General features: G+C 38.4%; 2 protein-coding genes across 2 annotated transcripts; both read left to right on the top strand.

The window, feature by feature from the left end:
- Positions 1 to 3792: 3792 nt before the first annotated feature.
- lrrc8c (leucine rich repeat containing 8 VRAC subunit C) lies at positions 3793 to 13274 on the top strand. Its single transcript, XM_054602730.1, has 3 exons — positions 3793 to 3910; positions 7731 to 7873; positions 9411 to 13274. The coding sequence occupies exons 2-3, from the start codon at positions 7736 to 7738 to the stop codon at positions 11658 to 11660; spliced, it is 2388 nt and encodes a 795-aa protein (XP_054458705.1). The 5' UTR covers positions 3793 to 3910; positions 7731 to 7735; the 3' UTR covers positions 11661 to 13274.
- A 1127-nt stretch (positions 13275 to 14401) lies between these two features.
- lrrc8db (leucine rich repeat containing 8 VRAC subunit Db) lies at positions 14402 to 21281 on the top strand. Its single transcript, XM_054602729.1, has 2 exons — positions 14402 to 14733; positions 16920 to 21281. Exon 2 carries the CDS (start codon positions 16922 to 16924, stop codon positions 19469 to 19471), a length of 2550 nt encoding a protein of 849 aa, XP_054458704.1. The 5' UTR covers positions 14402 to 14733; positions 16920 to 16921; the 3' UTR covers positions 19472 to 21281.
- Positions 21282 to 21787: the final 506 nt, after the last annotated feature.

Here is a 21787-nt window from a genome sequence, read left to right as displayed (position 1 = left end):
ACACACCACCCGTTAAGCCGAAGTTAAATCTATCATTGACTAAAATTAAATTGATAATAATGATAATAATAATTATGATGAGGATGATAATAAAATATTTAAATAAATAAATTGATAATACAATTTCACAAATTTGAGTTGCCATTGTTTCTTTTATTAAGTTTCATCTTCCTTTAGATTACACACACACATATGAAGTTATAGTGTTAACTTAATTTTAGTGCATGATCAGTTCAGTGAAGCTTGGTAAAAATTAGGATCAAATCTAACTTTGGAATATTAAGAAATAGGTTGCTGATTTTTAAATCATGAGTATGATAATATATTTCACAGAGATTTTCACTCAAATTTTCACACTAAAGTTTAAAGATTTTTTTAAATCACTTTTAATATGTTTAAATTAGTTTCCATTCACGGTCATGGATTCATGGTTTCCTCTTTTTATTTAACTCGTGACTCGTCACAGGGTGCATGTAGGAGTTGTAAGCTCAATCAAAGAGTGATTTTCCATTTGAGTAGATATATCTGGAGGCCTTAAGTGGCAAATACAATTATATATTTTTTTAAAATGGCAAAATATATATATTTTTTAAACAAACATTTTGTTGCAGAGATTATTTTGTACTCTTTTATTCCTATTATTTACGCCTGTATCTCTATTAAGAAACGTATTACTTATTTCCTTCATCGTTACCTTGCCTACTTAATTAAATCTTTATGAATTAATAAAATGTCATGAATTTTGTTTTAAATGTCTCAAATATTTTGATTGTAATTTATCAATTTATATAATTGGTTAAGCGTGTTAGCATGCTAACGTTCCCTGATTAGCACCTAACACAAAGTACAGTTGTAGCTGACTGGGATGTCATTACATTTGCAGGAATTTAGTCATAAAACCAAAGTGTTGGATAAAATGAAATTTTGACAAGATGGTTGCACTCAATAAAAAGTCAGAAGATGAAGGTTATTATACTTCATTCTCTGGGGTCACAAACAACTGGTAGAAAGACATTCCAATAAGTATCTAAAATGTCAACGGTGGTGCAAGAGGAAAAGACTGAGTAGCACATAGTCATTAGAATATATCCTCTGTAAACCATAAATGTGCCAAATTTTGTGCCATTCCATCAATAGAATATTTTAGAATATTAGAATATTTCCTCCTGGCAAAGCTGGACTGTCGAAGCAGAGCAGGTGTTTCTGGCACAAGTTCACCTTCTTCCAAGGTGACAAAAGGAAAAAAGCCAAAAGAGGTCAAAACTCCAGCAACACCTACCTATGAAGCAGAAAAAAATGTCAAAGAGGTAAAAAATGATGAGACAACCAATCATATACATCCACACACATATCAGCTAATGCTAACCTGCAATGGTGGGTTGGCTATATGGTCATTTGGCTTAAGGCCCAGTGTGGCAGAAAGGCAAGTTGGGGTGTCCAATGAGGGACATGAGTGACACTATATTGGTCCATAAAGTGCAATTACGGGGTGGTACTAGCTCCAACCTCTTCTGTCTCTTCCGATTGCAAAAAAACACGATGTTAACGGTCAAAAACCAAGATGGCGACACACAAATTGCCGAACTCAACGCTTCAAAACCGCAGTCCACAGGCCAATGGGTGACATCACAGTGACTACGTCCACTTCTTATTTACAGTCTATAATACCTTTTGATAGAGCGCTATATATAAAAAGAGTTAAAGGTCCAACAAGGTTAATCATACATACACATTATAAGACATGTATCATAGAGATCATTTTAAGAGAACCCTAAGAGACCCACACAGACCCGTTTTTGTCTTTTTAGGGTGGGACAGGGGATCTTTAGGGGGTCAACAGGTCAACAGTAAATAACACAAAGAAGTGGATTACATCATCTGAAAGCTGGGAACCTGAATACTAGAGCTGCAGCTCAGCAGTGTGTCAAGTTGTTTAAGTCATTAATCAGAAATAAAAATAAACTGAATAATTAATCAAAATAAATTGTGAAAGTGTAAAAGGGCTTAGAACATTATGATAGAAGTATATGGCCCTTCCTGTGCTCTATTCTGTCTCATAAGTTGTTGCAGCAATATTTGGGTTGGGTATCTAAAACTTTTGACATTTTGGATGGCAAGCGCTTCTGTTCTGGGAACGGCTCAGGAACCCCCTAACTGTCAACAAAAATAAACTGGATATAAACTTTTATAATAGAACATCCAAAATGCTTCTCTCTTTTTCATGAAAAAGTTGACATTACCACCCCTTTCTGGACTCTATCACCTCTCTATGGATGTAAAAGATGAATTATATTATTACTGTAATAAAATTTAAAATAATAATATAGTAATAAAATCATTATTAGAGATTGAAGCATCCACTTTATATCTGGCTTAATAACAACATAAAGATATATATGTGGACTAATAAATATATATAAATACATATATATAGTCATTTTTCTTTTTTGTTTTTCTTAAAAAAAAAAAATATATACACACACATATATATACAAAAATATACGCATACACACACGCAGATATAAATATCATGTATACGTTTGGAGGGTTACTTCTGTTGTACTTTTACTTGGGTAGGATTTACAATAAAAGACACTTTAACTTGTTTTGGTGGAGGCTTCTTTTACTTGGTGCAGGATGTGTTCTTAGGTACTGTATGTTATATAATTATAAAAGTAAACTTGTATTAAGTTGAACTAAAAGATACTTTTGATCACTGGGCTGAAAGGCAGAATGAGAAGCCAATATATATTCAGTAAGCACAGTGAATAATGCTGCAGAAGCTGTTGTTGTTGTTTTTCCTGCGCATTCAAGAAGTACTACCCTGAGCCTTCCTCGTAGCACTTATTGCATTCGTATTAGTTGTTGCACTTATATTGTATAGTTCGCTGCACTTATTGAATTCGTATTTGTTTACTGCACTTATTATATTCGTAGTAGTTTGTAGCACTTATTATATTCGTAGTAGTTTGTTGCAATTATTGTTTTCGTAGTAATTTGCTTCTGCACTATACCTTTGCTCTGGTTTATGCTTTAAGATGCTTGTTTAAGAAAGGAGATGCACTTATGACTTCTGGTGACTAGTAGTTCTCTTGAATACCTATGTTGAATACAATTCCTGTAATGTATATGTAATATAATGTAATGTAATGTAATAATGTAGTAATGTAATGTAATGTAATGTAATAATGTAGTAATGTAATGTAATATGTAATAATGTAATGTAATGTAATGTAATGTAATGTAATAATGTAGTAATGTAATGTAATGTAATGTAATGTAATGTAATGTAATGTAATGTAATATAATGTAATGTAATGTAATAATGTAATGTAATGTAATAATGTAATGTAATGTAATGTAATGTAATGTAATAATGTAATGTAATATAATGTAATGTAATGTAATAATGTAATGTAATGTAATGTAATGTAATGTAATGTAATGTAATAATGTAATGTAATGTAATGTAATAATGTAATGTAATGTAATGTAATGTTATATAATTATAAAAGTAAACTTGTATTAAGTTGAACTAAAAGATACTTTTGATCACTGGGCTGAGAAGCCAATATATATTCAGTAAGCACAGTGAATAATGCTGCAGAAGCTGCTGTTGTTGTTGTTTTTCCTGCTGGTATTTTTAGCATAACATTGCTCCCGTTTTGGCCTTTCCTCCCTAAACAACATCCAGCACACACAGTGGCCTCTCTGCTGGAGCTGCTCCAGACGTCCCCGCCCATGTGGCTGACAGCAGGGCGACATGCCTGCATGGTCTGGCCGAGGATCCAGGAAGGCTGGCGGACAGAGAGAGAGAGAGAGAGAGGGAGAGGTGGGGAGGAACCGCACACATCATGATCCGAACCCTCATCGAGTGACATCCCCGACTCCAGCTCCCATCTACCGCCAGGTAAGCCACCAGCACCGCTGCGATGGAGGAATGATAAGACACAGGATCTAGATACAGATGACGTGACGCGCCTCCGAGGAGCGTCGCAACAACTGGTTACACCGTTAGTTTACCTGGTTAAAGCGTTAGTCTACCTGGGTTAACCAACCGGACGGCCGTCGTCAATGTAGGCTAGGCTCGTTTGCTTACAAGCCTTAAACACCTCTCACCCGACCGGATGACTTATTGATGCTTAGTGCTGATCTCAGGATGAATCACAGCACTTCTGACTGGATTTGCACTTTTTCAGGAGCTGGTAAAAGCAAAGTCTGTAAAAGTGCGTCTCATTAATGACGCCCTAGATATGTTTTTTTTCTTTTTCTTTCTGCAATGCGGTTAGTTTTTTTCCATACCCTTAACGAGGCAGGACTTTTTGTACGCTTAGGGCAGGGTGTGTTCCAAACAAGTCTGTTTTGGGATATCTGGGATTCAGACAAATTTCCTGTCAGGAAGGGACAAGGATATGGCCTGGTCAGCTCTACTCAATGGCTGACTCATCCAGTGCAAAGACAGGATTTTTCCTAAGAACCCAATGCAAACTACAGGCTTCACACGCTGACACAAAAGCCTCCTTCCTCTGTGTCATTTCTTTTATTTCCCCATGATCCACCCTGTTATTAAAACAATTCAAATGAACATACAGTCATAGTAACTATTTTTAACTTTTGCCATCTAGCCAGATTAGAATTGAATAGCTATTATTCATTGAAATGTACTTAAAGTATCAAAAGTAAAAATATCCGTTCTGCTGAAAAGCTTGGTTCAGACCGCCTGTATAGTATGTTGTTGGATTGTTCAGGTGGAACTCTCATCAATGACTCCATGTAGTGTTTTGTTGTCTCATCTACCAGTCTTATAAGCCAAAGTTTCCCAAACACTAGGCTGCCAACTGGTACTGAGGTTCAGAAGGGCTGCAAGGAAATATACAATCTTGAAAAAATAGCTCATTACTATGACTTAACTGTGTAGGCTATTACAGGCTGTTTTTGCAGTAATTACCTCGCAGTTTGTACTGCAATTTATCCTTTACACTCCGTCACTCCCCTAACAAAAATATAGGGATTTTGAACTAAAGTTGGTAACTTGTAAGCAGCATAACCCTCTTTCATCACCACCTTTAAGCATTTAGTGTGGCTGAGAGGTCACCAAAATGTTGGAAGAACAACAGTCCACAGTTGGGGAAAGGTTGGGAAACCCTGATATTAGTTTATCTTGTTTTATGTTCATAAGCTTAATCTTCGAAGTAACCACTATAGCTTTCAAGTACATTTAATGGACTAAAAAGTCAAATTTACAATGTTGTGTAGTATAGGCAAGCATCAAGCTCATACAGAAATAGTAAAAGGCCTACTGAAGTATAGTTCAAGTGCCTCCAATTATGTAATTATGTACTTATTTACCTTATCAGTGTAGAACACACTATTTACACTTTTTAAAGAAACAATTTCTTTAAAAAGTAGTTCCAACGAATACTGTTCTCAGCAAGGTTTGATATTATTCATATTGACTAGATCATTGTTTCTGCAAACAGATACTGTTGGATTTTTCAATACCAAAAAACAAAATTCCATTGAGATGGCTATCTGAAACCCTAACAGATAAACTGCTCGGATAGAGACAACTAGAACTGAGTGAGGAAAATGTTTCTTGGCCCTTCAACTGTAGACAGTTCAGTGTAAACATCCCCTGAATACATCCTGCCTGTTGTCATGACACTGAGACGGAAGAGTCAATAAGAATGTTTAATTGAACTATCAAAACTGTGATGTCTCTAAAAGCCCCCAGGCTTAAACAACCTATTCAAAGTTACCTTGCAGCTTGACTCATTAATAATGAACTGAAGTTTGAGTGTAGATGTTTCCAGCTATTGATAGCACTTGACACTCTGGCACCGCAGAGCTGCAGATGATAAAAAGCGGTATATTATGGTCTGGCACCTTGTAGAATTTTTATTATACCTGCATAAACTTTTTAGACAAATACGGGAGATGTTTGTATTTAGACGGTATTTTAAACTTTTTAGCAATTTTTTGTTTCCACCAGCCCATTGAATGCATCATGATATAATGCCGTGAAATATATTTTACACTGAGTTGTTTTACTAGAAAAATCACCGGTGCCTATAGAGAATTTTCATCGACTAGGCCTTTTAAGTTTGAATGACACTGCAACCTCCTGCCAGACAGACATAGGAAATAGGACACTTGCAGCTGTAGTAAGCACTTAACAGAAGGTGAGCACACAGAGTGTGAGCAGAACTGCATCAGGGACACACCACTCTTTGTCATGCTACATTTGTTAACAAAGACAGGTTTTTAATAGTCTTTTAAGACATTAATAACTTTACAGCCATTCTGGTGTAATTCCATTTTGTCAGTCATGGTGTACATTGTAAAGCCATGTTTTTTAAACATGTGGGGTTCTTGAACTTTGAAGTTAATGTCCAAATTACAAGCTCTACAAAATGAGTCATTTATTTAGTTGTTTGTGGGCGCTGACTTTTAAATAGTTACATTTGTAATGTGCATTTGTATAATGTTGGAGCTCCACTAGAGAGGGACTCATCAGTTTGAGGAAACAGTCTGTATTCACTGGTCTCTGTTTATCACTGAGCTATTAGCAAAGAGAACATGGTGTGAAAATTCAAGGTTTATAGCTGCTATGGGAAAGGACTATTAGGGTTTTTGAGTCCTTATTACACAACAATAAAGCTGCATTCATACCAACTCAGGCGCTGCGGCGATTAGTGCAGGGTTGTGCGGCGGTGTTGGAGTGTCACTTCATGGCCCATTTGAGTGACACTGATTGGATGGACCCATTTGATTTGAATGGCCCATTGATTGCTGGTTGCGTGATTGAGAACTGCAGAGGAGAAGTCGGGTTGCGTACATGTCCAAAAGTTGACTCTGTTTCAAACTTTTCAACGCAGGCTGCTGAATCCTTTCCGGCCTTCCCTGTTGTTCCCACTGCCTTGCTGCGATGCCTGAGTTGGTGTTAATGCAGACTAATGTCTGATTTATACTCTGCAGCTCTCTGCGAGCTCTGAAAACCATCTCTGCAGAAGTTTAAATTAGGTATATGAGCTTGCTGCTCTAGGAGGCTCGAAGTTAGCAGTTAAGCAGCTAAAGGCTAACATCAACATGCTAACATGCTCACCATGACAATGCTAACATGCTGATGTTTAGCAGGTATGTTCACAATGTTCACCTTCTTTGTTTAGCACGTTGTCAAGCTAACATTTGCTAAGTAGCACTCAACACAGGAGAGGCTGATGGGAATGACATAAGTTTTGGTATTTGGTCATCTTTCGTCACATGAATTTGTCACATTACAAATCTACCAGAAATGTATGCACAGGTGCCTCAGGTTGCCTACACCTGGCGTGAAGCCATGCCTAGCGGCCCTGTGAGGTGAGCTGTACTTTGAGATGAATGCTAACAGCATGCTAACATGCTCATAATGACATTTCTAAAATGCTGATAAAGAAGGTATAGTTTACCATGTTAAACATCTTAGCATAGCTTGTGAGCATGCTAACGTTTGCTAATTAGCATCAAACACAAAGTACAGCTGAGGCTGATTACAGTGTCGTTAGATGGTGCAGATATTTGGGCAAAAACATTTGAGCTGATGTAAGTAATTTATTTGAATGAAGTATTTGAGTGAAGTTGTTACAAACCGGAATATCCTTTATACTGTGATTTCAATAATGACATTGTTGTTTTTTCCATTGTATAGACATAAAGTGATGTGGGATCATTTTCCACTCTTTTGTTAACAGGCATCATGATTCCTGTGATGGAATTCCGGCAGTTCTCTGAACAGCAGCCAGCGTTCAGAGTCCTGAAGCCGTGGTGGGATGTGTTCACTGACTACCTGTCTGTAGTCATGCTCATGATTGGTGTCTTCGGATGCACTCTTCAGGTCAGTGACAACGCCTCACCATGATGTTTCTACCTTGGTGAACAGGCTTCTCCTTCATGAGCTGCATAAGGTTATGTAATGGCTGGGGCCACTTTTCAAATAAACATATGTTTGAAAGTGAGGGGGACAATGTAGCTAATGCACACTAATGTAACTTCAGTTTAAACAGCAACATCTTTAAGCGATAAAAGGAGTTGTTGTACTATTTTTTTCAGTTCATCAAGAGTGATTTGAGTCACTCAAGCTCTCTGATAGAACATCACTGCCCTGCCTCCTGCAGTGGCAGCATCTCAAAAGCACTAATTCCCTGCTTTTACAACCTAGACTGTGTACAGCAAAGGAAGCATTCAGCCCAACAGGAGTTCACCAGTGGAAACATTCACACACCCAGACCCTTTTAGTAAACATAAGATTCCAAACTCCTGAGGCCTGCCGCTTAACTTTACTCGCTGTGAGGAATAGGATCGCTTTTTGGCTCCTGTAATACTCTGTAGTGTAAATCCTGGAAATTATACCAAAACATTTTTTAGAAAAACTGTTAACAGGATATTTATCAGAGTGGGAGCAGCTATTGTTTCCCACTCTCACTATAACAATGTTTGGATAGATGGAATATTAGTGCATCAAGCAGATAATTATTTATGTGGCCAAGTTTACATTATAAGTCAGACCATTATCAACATGCCATTTTGTGTAATTACTTCATTGTCACACAAAACATTCCTCACATTTAGAGTTAAAGGAAAAATAAAGAGAGGCTGAGTTTGTAAAATTCTGCAAATCAGCTCTTCGGAGACCCCAGCAGACCTGACTTTGCATTTTATTCTGTGATGTGCTACAGCACAGCTGCATTGCCCTCAGTATAGTAATGATGTCCTTTTGCATCCACTCTTCAAACAACTTCAAACAAATGGAGTTTGTTTGCACTTAACATACTGTAATAGTTAACATCATTGCAGAGTTTAGAATCAGATTGCTCGACAAAGTGCACAAAATCTCTCCCCTTAAGGCATGCGACCATTGAATTAAAGCGTCCATTTCCTGTTATTGCAGAGTGAAGCAGCTGTTTCTCATTATGTACTATACGGTAAACCCCAGAGCCAGTTCTTGTTTACTGATGCCAACTTTTGGCCAATATTCAGAATGTTTACATGCAACCAGTAAACCGGATGTACCGGTGAAATCATGTTAAAAAGGTAACAAGTAATCTGACAAAAGTCTCGCCTGGCCCCTGTAAAATCCTTGTATACATGCAGGAAGTTGAGGTAATTTTGATACCTTTAGCACAGTTCCGGAGATCTTCGTTGGCTGTGAGCCAATGCTTTATTGCGGATGGGAAGGAGCTTCTGCTGAAGCTGCTGTGTTGTGCTGTGATACTTTCTGGACTGTGATGCCTCGGGATGTATATAGTTTTCTGCCAGGTACAAAGCTGTGTTATGGGGGTGCCTGAGCATGTTGAGCTAAAAATCCTGTATCGCCCACCAGCCCCAGAGCAAACTAATCTGTAATTTTGTTTTTCTCACTCATTTTGTTTTAGGTAATGCAAGATAAAATCATATGCCTTCCTCTGAGAGTCTCGTCGCTCTCGGTGAACACAAGTGAAGCGGAATCGAAGTCACTGTTACACCTGCAATCCAATATTTCAGCCGCACCAAGGGAAATGAGAGGTCTGAAAACCGATCTGGATCTTCAACAGTACAGTTTCATCAATCAGATGTGTTACGAGAAGGCTCTGCACTGGTATGCCAAGTACTTCCCTTATTTGGTTCTTATACACACTCTGGTTTTCATGGTGTGTAGCAACTTCTGGTTCAAATTCCCCGGCTCAAGCTCTAAAATAGAGCATTTCATCTCCATGCTTGGCAAGTGTTTCGACTCTCCTTGGACCACACGAGCTTTGTCGGAGGTGTCGGGAGAAAATCCTGAGGAAAAGGAAGATACAAAGACGGCCATTTCTAGGTCTAACATCACTTTGTCTCCTGGAGAAGGCAGTCTGGAGAAGACACAGTCCCTCCGGTCGATCCCGGAGAAGCTGGTGGTGGACAAGCCATCAGCAAGCGCTCTTGACAAAAAAGAGGGTGAACAAGCCAAAGCTCTTTTTGAAAAGGTGAAGAAGTTCCGTTTGCACGTTGAGGAAGGGGACATCCTCTATCTTATGTACGTTCGACAGACAGTGTTCAAGGTGTTCAAATTCCTCCTGATCATTGCGTATAATAGTTCCCTTGTGAATAAAGTGCGGAATAGAGTGCGTTGCGAAGTTGAGATCCAGGATATGACGGGCTATAAAGACTTTGAATGTAACCACACAATGGCTCATCTGTTTTCTAAACTGTCCTACTGTTACCTGTGTTTGGTGGCCGTCTATGGCTTGACGAGCCTTTACACCTCTTACTGGCTGTTTTACCGCTCACTGAAAGAGTACTCCTTTGAGTATGTGCGACAGGAAACAGGCATCAACGACATCCCAGACGTCAAGAACGACTTTGCTTTCATGTTGCACATGATTGATCAGTATGACCCCCTGTATTCAAAACGGTTTGCCGTTTTTCTATCCGAGGTCAGTGAGAACAAACTGAAGCAGCTCAACCTCAACCATGAGTGGACCGCGGAGAAATTGCGTCAGAGGCTGCAGACTAACGGCAACAACAGACTTGAACTTCAGCTCTTCATGCTCCCTGGGTTACCCGACCCTGTCTTTGAACTGACGGAGCTCCAGTCACTCAAGCTGGAGATCATCAACAATGTCACCATCCCTGCCTCCATCTCGCAGCTGGAAGACCTGCAGGAGCTGTCTCTATACCAATGCTCTTTAAAGTTGCACACAACAGCTACCTCCTTCCTCAAAGAGAACCTGAAAGTGCTTCGCGTGAAATTCGATGATAACAGGGAACTTCCACACTGGATGTATGGCCTGCGCAACCTAGAGGAGCTCTATCTGACCGGGTCTCTATGTCCTGATGTCTCCAAAAATATAGTTCTTGAGTCGCTGCGGGAGATGAAGTGTTTGAAAACTCTCTCGCTCAAGAGTAATTTGACAAAGATACCCCAGTCCATAGTGGATGTCTCCAGCCATCTGCAGCGGCTGTACTTCCACAACGATGGCTCTAAACTGGTGATGCTCAACAACCTGAAAAAGATGACCAACCTGATCGAGCTGGAGCTGGTACGATGTGATCTGGAACGCATCCCACACGCGATCTTCAGCCTAACGAATCTGCAAGAGCTTGACCTTAAAGAGAATAACCTTCACTCAATAGAGGAGATCATCAGCTTCCAACATCTTCGAAAACTCATTTGCCTCAAGCTTTGGTACAATGGCATCATGTATATCCCAGAGCACATCAAGAAGCTCGGCAGCCTAGAGCGCCTCTACTTCAGCCACAACAAGATCGAGATATTGCCCTCGCACCTGTTCTTGTGCAACAAGCTGCGCTACCTGGACCTGTCCAACAATGACATCCGGTTCATCCCTCCAGAGATCGGAGTCCTTCAGAGTCTACAGTATTTCTCTGTCACCTGTAACAAAATCGAAAATCTACCAGATGAGCTGTTCTTTTGCAAAAAGCTCAAAACGCTAAAGCTTGGCAAGAACTCCCTGTACATACTCTCGCCAAAGATTTCCTACCTAGCTCTACTGACATACTTGGACCTCAAATGCAACCACTTTGAGACTCTGCCACAAGAGCTCGGTTGCTGTCGAGCTTTGAAGCGCAGTGGCCTTATAGTGGAAGAGCCACTGTTTGAAACTCTGCCTTCTGATGTCAAGGACCAAATGAAGGCTGAGTGAGATGCCTTACTGTAGCCACAGTGCCTGCTGATGACCAATTTAGAGCATTAGTTTTGTATGAACTCATTACCATACTTAAACTACTGTTAAGTTATTTTTCCTGTTTCCTTGACAGAGGGAAAAAACTTGATGAAACTATAATGTCACATAGATTGTGGTTGCAACAGGGGTGCTTGTTCTGTTTTTTTACATATTATCCAGCCACAAATTCTTCTTAAAGGAATAGTTCTTGCTGAGAGTTAGCTGCTAGCTTAGCACAAAAACCCACCAGCATCTTTAAAGCTAACTAATTAACACGTCATAGCTTGTTTGTTTTATCAAAAAAGTAAATGTAAAAATGGCAAGTTGTGGTTTTTTATGGGGAGTGACATGCTTGACTATGTTTTGGCTTGTTGCAGTTCCTGGAGTCTCTTAAATAGATAGGATACTTTTTTTAACTTGCCGTTACCAATTATCATATACCTTGTACTAATCATTTCTTAAATGGGAATGAGATTTTTTCAAAAATAATGGGACTTACTTTTTACTTATTACACTCAAAGACAAATCACATGACACCAGTGATTAATAACACATTTATAAGAATAACAAATAGGAGTACAATTACAAAAACATTGCGAATAAGTGTGATAATATTGTCCAATATTATATAAATATTATGACTATTAAGCCCCCTTATAACTCTAAGGCTGTGGTGTATTTAAATGTTAGGTTACTCTTGTGACACTTTATTGTCACAAATAGTGCATCTAACTTTATTTTTAAAGCAGGCAAAAAGGTGCACCACATCACGCACGTTTCCTTTCTGCTATTCTTCGACGTTTGAAGTTGAAGTGGGCAACTGTGGGCCAGCTTGTGATTTCACATTGGTTTCCACTGCCATGTGGCGCGAGCCAGGTAAATATATCAGGGCTGTTTTGGCAAAAAATTATACAAAAGTAGTGAAAACGTTTGAAAGGGGGGGTGGCCATTCGTGTTTGTATTTATATATTGCATACATCAATATTTCTTTGAAGGAATCGACACTAAATGAGTAGCTTGTAAATATCAAAGAAGCAATATCACAGTAACAATCCGCACATCTTGACTCCAAAGTAGTGAGATTTAGAGGTGCTGGTAGGAAGATTTTTTCAATCATTAAACAGAACCAGGCTAGCTACTTCCCTCTGCTTCCAGTCTTTATGCTAAGCTAGCTTTTTCCTGGCTGTAGTTTCACATATAGCCTGCAGACACATGAGTGATATCGATATTCTTATCTAACTCTCGGCAAGAGAGTGAATAAGCCTTTTTCCCCAAATTATGTTTTATTGCATATTTTCTATCGCTGCTACAGAAATAATTTGATAACTGAATGTAAACCTAAACTGAAGACCTGACTTAGAGTATGTTTAGGCCAGTAGCCTTAATAATGCTGTATTGTATATACCTTCTGTTGCCCTTATAGAGTTTTCTTTTTTCTTCAAGAGACTGTTAGTTCTCATGGACCACAGCAGGGGAAATTTGAAAAAACTAAGGATGTATCTCTCATAAGTAGGCCTACATGTAAAACCATGGCTAAAAAAATCTGTATCTAAAAGGTGGCAATTTAAAGTACATTAAACTTAAAGGACTTCTCGTACTGGTGTTTTTTTCGGGGTATTGAAATGTGCACAAGAAGTGTTTGGCATGTTACAAAAATGTCTTATTAGAACCCGTATTTTAATGTTGTTAACCAATCAAAATTGATTTATTTGTAAATGTAATTTCTTAGGTTGGAATTGCTTGTAGTTCTAACAGCAAAAAATTCCTATTAAAATCTATTTAATTACTTGATATCAAAAAGGGGTCACTGCACATTGCATGTCCCCAAATGCATTGTGGGATTAGATATTACTTGCTGGTGAGGATTAATAAGGCAAAGAAGATTAGTCTATTAATATACACACATGAGGCACCAATGAAAAAATAAAATTGTCTAGAAGTGTCTAAAACAAAAAACTGCTAAGTTATAGGGCAAGAACAAATCAGAGGAGCTTATTGCACAATTTTCCCACCAAAACGTAAGAGCTTGTGGCTGCAATAGGATGAGTCCTTGAATAAAATAAATAAAATTAATCTTTATTCCCCAAATAGATGCATATGAAGAAGTTAAGTAAAAAAAAAAATAGGGGAATATATTTAATTGCAAATAATGACTGAACTTACAAGGGAAGTTTGGCTCTGCTAAATATGTAATATGTATTGTTCTTAACTAATGATTTTTATTTGTATTTATTTTTACAGGGACAAGGCACATTAGGTCAATATCACGGTTACTGTACTAGTGCTTGCAAAATGGCAAATGTTGTACTGCTGTCCCTTAAGCTTTGAATGCACATTGTGTGCATATATGCCATGAAAATATAGGTGGTTTAAAGTATCTATGAAAAAAAAAAAAAATAGGTGGTTTAAAGTATCTATGAAAAAATACAGTGAAAAAACAAATAATTGGATTATATAACCACAAGGCATTGTGCAAAGACAAATGAGACCCGAATGGAAATAAAGTTGTGTCTGTCTCTGATAACAAACAGGTCAAAAATGTAATTTAAATTAAAAAAAATCAAGGTGATGTACTTGTCTTTAAGGTTTTTCCTCTGGTGAAAGGTTTCATTTATTTATCATTTAAATTAAAATAACAACACAAAGCTGTGATATTACTTTAAATTGCACTCCTTGCACTTTTGCGACGGTCCCTAAAGTCTGTGGGTCATCTCCTCTGCCACTGTCAATCCGTGCAAGGGTTTTGGAAACGCTGCATCCTGTGCATCAGCAATAACAACAACAACAACAAGGAGATATTCATCCTGCACATTGATGGTCACTGGGAAACGTACCGACGAGCAGCAAACCTCAAGCCGGGTGCAGCTCCAGCAGCTGGAGGCAGAGGACCAGACCATCTGAGGCGGACTGGGGGTCGGTAGTCGGCTAAGCTGCTTACAGCCCGGCCAGCAGGCCCACGGTTGAACTGCTGCAGAGAATGGACGGCTTCATATAAAAGGAGGTGTTGTTCTGTACTGCCTGCATCGACATAACTGGACCAGAACCCCTGAAGGTGCGTATGTGTGCGTCCTGAGTCCTCATTTAGGTTATTCAAGGGCTACAAATGTAACCGTTATGTTAGTGGGTTATAATGTAAATGTAATGTCATTTGAACGCGTCGTGATTGTCTGTAGCGAAACCCAGATATGAGTGGTGCGTTTAAAGGCTGCACGGACATCAGGTTCATACTGACCTTCATGCTGTCAACACAACAATAGAATTTAGACAAAGCGGGGGTACAGATACCATTCAATACAATGTCTTTAGAGAATGAGAGAGAAAAGCCTTTTCAGATTATTTATATATTATATATATATATATATATATATATATATATATATATATATATATATATATTATTATATTCTTTTATTGATCCCCATGGGGGAAATTCAAGTGTTGCAGCAGCTCAACTACACAGAAACAGACAATAAATACACATACTATACAACTACACAGACAATAAATACACATACTATACAACTACACAGACAATAAATACACATACTATACAACTACACAGACAATAAATACACATACTATACACTACACAGACAATAAATACACAATAAATACACATACAATAAATACATACTATACAACTACACAGACAATAAATACACATACTATACAACTACACAGACAATAAATACACATACTATACAACTACACAGACAATAAATACACATACTATACAACTACACAGACAATAAATACACATACTATACTATACAACTACACAGACAATAAATACACATACTATACAACTACACAGACAATAAATACACATACTATACAACTACACAGACAATAAATACACATACTATACAACTACACAGACAATAAATACACATACTATACAGCTACAGACAATAAATACACATACTATACAGCTACAGACACAGACAATAAATACACATACTATACAACTACACAGACAATAAATACACATACTATACAACACAGACAATAAATACACATATATACAACAAAATAAAGATAGAAATATATATATATATATATATATATATATATTCATAAGAATCTGACAGGGCTTTTCTCTCTCAGCCTCCTCTTAATGTGGCCTTGCCTAAAAGTGGGGAACAGAACCAGTGTACCCTTCCAGACCTTTGTGTCACATTGGCTCGTCCTTACTGCCAGGAAATATAATTTCTACCGAAGGTGTGATAAACAGAAACTATTTCACAATGGAATAAAGTAAATGCCATCTTACTAAAAATGTGGGAAATTAAATATTAGAAACACATTGGAGTTTTGAGTGATCCAACACTGTATAGTAATAATTACCTCCCTGCAACTTTTAACAATTTGAGAGTCTCAAAATGCATGGATTTATTACAAGGCTGTTGTGTTGGATTTCATTGGATTACAGGGCCTTTCTCTGTCTGGTTTCTCTTTCTGTATATAAACCAGTCACTGCAGGATGTAAACAGGATTATGACCAGACATAAACTCTGTTGTGTTAGCAGCCTGGATATGTTAGTTACCATATAACATCTTTTATAAATACAGTACTGTTATATGAATATATTTATCATTAAACTGGGACTTCTTTTCTAGTTGTCAATTGTCTATAGGAATTGAAAATGACAATTCTGTTAAATTGTATATTTATATTTGTATCCCATTCAAGGGCAAAGTTCTACATGGAGATTTTAGAAATTAAGTAGGCAAGGACAGCCAAAACACCTCATTAGTTATACTCTCTGTGAGGGCGGCAGTACCTGTACAACTTTCAACTTATTTTAGGGAGCTAAGCTAAGGTAGAAGCTTTGCTCTGCCACAGCACATTATTATTTTCATGATTCCATGTCTCAAAATAACTTTTACACCCTGCTGGTCACAGCTAGAAACAATTTTGTTTAAAATTGAATTGCCAAGACAAAAAGATAGCGGTCCTATTTAGCTTCAATAAGAGGATGAAAGGTGCACACATATGGAAATTTAACCTTAATCCAAAAACATGTACTTTATTGCTGAAAAGCAAGCCATATATGTAAAAGTAAAGTGGCAATACATACACTAACTTTCCTTTTTCTGGTCTGTTATGCACAACTAGGAAGGTTTTAAAGAAACAAAAGGCTGTGAAATAAAAAAATAAATTAAAAAAATCTACTTCTGTATACTTTTGTAACGACAGAAATGAAGCATGCTATTAATTTATATTCTCTGTTGCAGGAATGTTCACCCTCACAGAAGTAGCCTCTCTGAATGACATCCAGCCGACTTATCGAATACTGAAACCATGGTGGGATGTCTTCATGGATTATCTCGGTATTGTCATGCTGATGTTAGCCATATTTTCTGGAACAATGCAGTTAACTAAAGACCAAGTGGTTTGTCTTCCCATTCTGGAGCAAACTCCGGAGGGGTCTGGGGGCTTCTTAGAACCCCAACCCCCAGCTGAAAGTTTATGGAACAAAGAAAGCGCCATTGGAGAGCAAGCTGCTCCTTTAATGGCTAAAAGGCCTCCCGATAGCATCGGCCCTACAATTCCCTTCTCACAGTCGGGTACTTTTGGGCAGCCTCAGCCTACAGGCGTCAGGACCAAGCTGGATTTTCAGCAGTATGTTTTCGTCAACCAGATGTGCTACCATGTTGCCCTCCCGTGGTATTCCAAATATTTCCCATACCTCGCTCTAATCCACACTATTGTATTAATGGTCAGTAGTAACTTCTGGTTCAAGTACCCAAAGACAAGTTCCAAAATAGAACATTTTGTTTCCATTCTGGGAAAGTGTTTCGAATCACCCTGGACTACCAAAGCTCTGTCCGAGACAGCGTGCGAGGACTCGGAGGAGAACAAGCAGAGACTGGCTGGTGCCTCGTCCCTCCTGAAGCATTTGTCCACATGCAGCGAGGAGGGGAGTCCAAACCAGTCTGCCCCAATGCTGACAAAATCCGGGGTCACGTTTTCTGCTGAGAAGCTCGTGAGCGAAGTTCCCGCCATGACCATACTGGACAAGAAGGATGGCGAGCAAGCAAAAGCCCTGTTTGAAAAAGTTAGGAAGTTCCGTGCCCACGTTGAAGACAGTGACTTGATTTACAGGCTGTATGCCATGCAGACAGTCATCAAAACAGTCAAATTCATTTTGATCCTGTGCTACACGATGACTTTTGTTGCCTCCATAGATTTTGACCATGTGTGTGAACCTGAAATAAAGCATTTGACTGGCTACACCAAGTTCCATTGCACGCACAACATGGCATTCATGATAAAGAAACTCCTTGTTAGTTATATTGCTCTCATATGCGTTTATGGCGTAATCTGTATATACACGCTGTTCTGGCTTTTTCGGAGACCTCTTAAGGAGTATTCCTTTGAAAAAGTCAGAGAGGAGAGCAGCTTCAGTGACATTCCAGATGTAAAGAATGACTTTGCGTTCCTCCTCCACATGGTCGATCAGTACGACCAGCTGTATTCAAAGCGGTTCGGGGTGTTTCTCTCTGAGGTGAGTGAGAACAAACTTCGGGAGATCAGCCTGAACCACGAGTGGACCTTTGAGAAGTTGCGGCAGCATGTGACACGCAATCCTCAAGAGAAGTTGGAGCTCCACCTTTTTATGCTCTCCGGAGTGCCGGATGCTGTGTTTGATATCACTGATCTGGAAATCCTTAAATTAGAATTAATCCCAGAGGCCAGAATAACGGCTAAAATCTCACAAATGATAAACCTCCAGGAGCTGCACTTCTATCACTGTCCAGCCAAAGTTGAACAGACTGCTTTCATTTTTCTTCGTGATCACCTCCGGTGCCTTCATGTCAAATTTACAGATGTCGCTGAGATTCCTAGCTGGGTATACTTGTTGAAGAATCTAAGGGAACTGTACTTGGTTGGTAACCTGAACTCTGAAAACAACAAAATGATCGGACTCGAGTCTCTGCGAGACCTCAGGCACTTGAAAATTCTGCACCTCAAAAGCAACCTCACAAAGATCCCGACAAACATAACGGATCTGTCTCCGCATCTCATCAAGTTGGTCATTCATAACGATGGGACAAAGCTCTTAGTTCTGAATAGTTTGAAGAAATTAATGAATCTCGCCGAACTGGAGCTCCTCAACTGTGAGCTTGAGCGAATCCCCCACGCTATTTTCAGTTTGAACAACCTTCAGGAACTGGATCTGAAATCCAACAACATTCGTACCATAGAGGAGATCATCAGCTTCCAGCACCTCAAGAGACTGACGTGCCTCAAACTTTGGCACAACAAGATCATCACCATTCCATTGTCTATTAGCCATGTCAAAAACCTTGAGTCGCTCTACCTCTCACACAACAAGCTTGAGTCTCTACCCTCATCGTTGTTCACCCTTCCCAAGTTAAGGTACCTCGATGTTAGCCACAACTCCATAGTGTCAATACCGCCGGAGGCTGGCTTTCTGCAGAACCTCCAACATTTCGCCATTACAGGCAACAAAGTCGAGGTAGTTCCAAAGCAACTGTTCAAGTGCAACAAACTGAGGACCTTATGTCTCGGCCACAACTGTATCTCCTCCATTCCAGAGAAAATTGGCCAACTTTCGCAGCTGACACACCTGGAACTGAAGGGAAACTGTCTGGATCGTCTCCCGGCTCAGATCGGTCAGTGCAGCCTCCTGCGAAGGGGCTGCCTGATATTGGAGGATCATCTCTTTGACTCGCTCCCAATGGAGGTCAAGGAGAGCATCAATCAGGAATCTAGTGTTTCTTTTCCAAACGGTTGCAAGTGTCTGAGTGATGGACGGTAGTCACACCCGACGTGGCATTTCATTTTAGGGGTAAAGAAGTGTTGTTGTTTTGTTTTTTTTTATCTGACATTAGAAAAAGTTGTTCAGGTTACTGTATTGGTACGCTTCATGATGTTTTAGCAACTTATTAAATGAACAAACCACAGCACATACAAGGACGGTACCACTGCAGACGTTTTAGATGAACTCCAGGAATGATCATTGCTTGTGTCATGTCTATTTATATTCATATTCCTTTTTCAGTTAATGTAGTAGCAGTTAAATCACTCTGCTTATATTTTGTACCTTTCTTATGCAAAAATATCTACTGTGGATCCCTTGACATTCGTATCATTTTGAAACAATTCCCCTTTTTAACATTGTGATTTAGTTTTAATATCCTCACATGAACTACATAGGCCTAAACTTGATTGACCTCAACTAAGGGGCCCGGTTCTCTCAAATTACAAAAAAATCTCACTCTCATTTTATGGTATCTAGCGCTGCAATAGAATATTATATTTCACAAAAAATGAACAGTGACATTTCTTTCCAGTAACAGTGTCCCAATTACCCTGAATAGGACCTTGCAGTTTTTATTACACCAACATTATAGCAAAGAAGTATTCTTAGGGAAAGTTGTTTACAGCAAGAGTATCCAGAGTGACGGGGACATTGCTTCTGACAGGAGATGTGGCTGTATAAACATTCCATTCCCCTCTAATTATGTTGGGATGGAGGAGGAAATATCAGGTATGGATATCTCAAAACTTGGAACAATTTAAACTCTAACTATCCAGATGGATAGAGTATAATAAGTTAGCAAATATGTTTTGTTTTTTTTGTTATTTGGGTGAACTGACCCTTTTAGAGAAAAAATAAATAAATTCAAGGTCCATTTGCCAGCTTCTCCCGTATGGTCGTATACAGGCGAACTGACAACTGATCAAACTCTCTCCGCTGAAGAAGACAGCAAAAAGGGTTTTGAAAGCTCCAGAAAAAGATAGAACCTTGAGTTGAGATTAAAACTACTACTACAGTACTGTTTCCAGGGTGAAGACTGACTCTTTTACTCTACCACTACAGTATAGACCACAAACAGTGACATATGCTGCACAAACGAAGAGAAGGACTTTTTAGGTATAACCTAGTATCATGATCCTCATGCATTCCAATTTGAATATACTTGTAATATATTTAACGCACCATCTGATCCTTTTCTCTACTTGTTGAAATGTCTTGTTTCGCTCCATTATTTCAGATAAAGTTGATTTAAATTTTTTTCAAAGGAGTAGACAATAGATTGTTTCCTGTCTTGTGTACAGCCAAACCTCAATGACGTTTTTCCATTATTTGTACTTTTGCTAATGTTTAAGGGGAGACACCCCAGGTGAATAGGTAAAACATTTTCACTTATTGATACGGCCATGAAACTCCCCCAGCTGATATTTTTTTGTATTACAAGTTTTTTAAAATGTTATGTTTAAATATGCAAATTAGGCATTATCTTATGGTATCGTTGTATGAGTTTAGGAGAAATCTACAGATACAAATAAAAAAAGTAGTAAAATAAATACCTACATGTGTACTTGGTATGTTTTTCTTTATTCTTGTCTGACAAAAAGACATGTTAAAGAATCCATATAACCCAAAATCTTACAATTGAGTAGTGCATGAAAAAAATGTTTTTGCCTGGGCTGTCTCGCTTTAATTACGTTTCATTCTTGTAAACAGTGTATTTAACATGCATTATGTGTGTTCTTTGTATGTGTTTATGATCTCATTGTCTATTATCTGTTATTCTCTCTGCACAGCACTTTGTAAACCTGGTTTTGAAATGTGCTACATGAATAAAATAATGACTTATTACACTTGTTTTACAACTATTATTCAAAGCTAGAAATGAAGCCAAAACTTCTATGCAAAGCTGTTTTTGCACCAAAAAACATATTTTCGATTATTCTATATAATTGCACGGTTGAACGATGATGCCTGAAATACCAGACTGTTTGAAGCCCTATTAAATATATATTTTTCATTAATTTATTCATTGTTAAACAACAGCGTGTAATGTTTTCTCCACACTTAGCATATAAGAACACTGTGTAATCAGGCACAGTCTGCCCAGCACACTTTACTCTGTCATCAGGACCCCGTCACAGCTAGGAAACAGGGTTAATAATTGGGTTTCTAAACATTCTGACTAATATTGTATACACATTACATTCATAGAAGTATTTTTCTTTTCAATTAGTGGACAGAAATAATGTGGAGATAGTAATAATCTGATGTATTTCTCTGAATGCTTCGTTAACATCAGAGTTCTATATCGCAAAT

The sequence above is a fragment of the Anoplopoma fimbria genome, chromosome 8 (assembly GCF_027596085.1).
Source record: "Anoplopoma fimbria isolate UVic2021 breed Golden Eagle Sablefish chromosome 8, Afim_UVic_2022, whole genome shotgun sequence".
Lineage (NCBI taxonomy): Eukaryota > Metazoa > Chordata > Actinopteri > Perciformes > Anoplopomatidae > Anoplopoma > Anoplopoma fimbria.
The sequence above is the reverse complement of the archived record's forward strand: the minus strand, read 5'-3'. Positions and strand labels throughout refer to the sequence as shown.

Coding starts and splice junctions, on each gene's coding strand:
- lrrc8c (XM_054602730.1), top strand. CDS start 7,736: ATGATTCCTGTGATGGAATTCCGGCAGTTCTCTGAACAGCAGCCAGCG. Junction 7,874..9,410: donor TCTTCGGATGCACTCTTCAG/GTCAGTGACAAC, acceptor ATTTTGTTTTAG/GTAATGCAAGATAAAATCAT.
- lrrc8db (XM_054602729.1), top strand. CDS start 16,922: ATGTTCACCCTCACAGAAGTAGCCTCTCTGAATGACATCCAGCCGACT.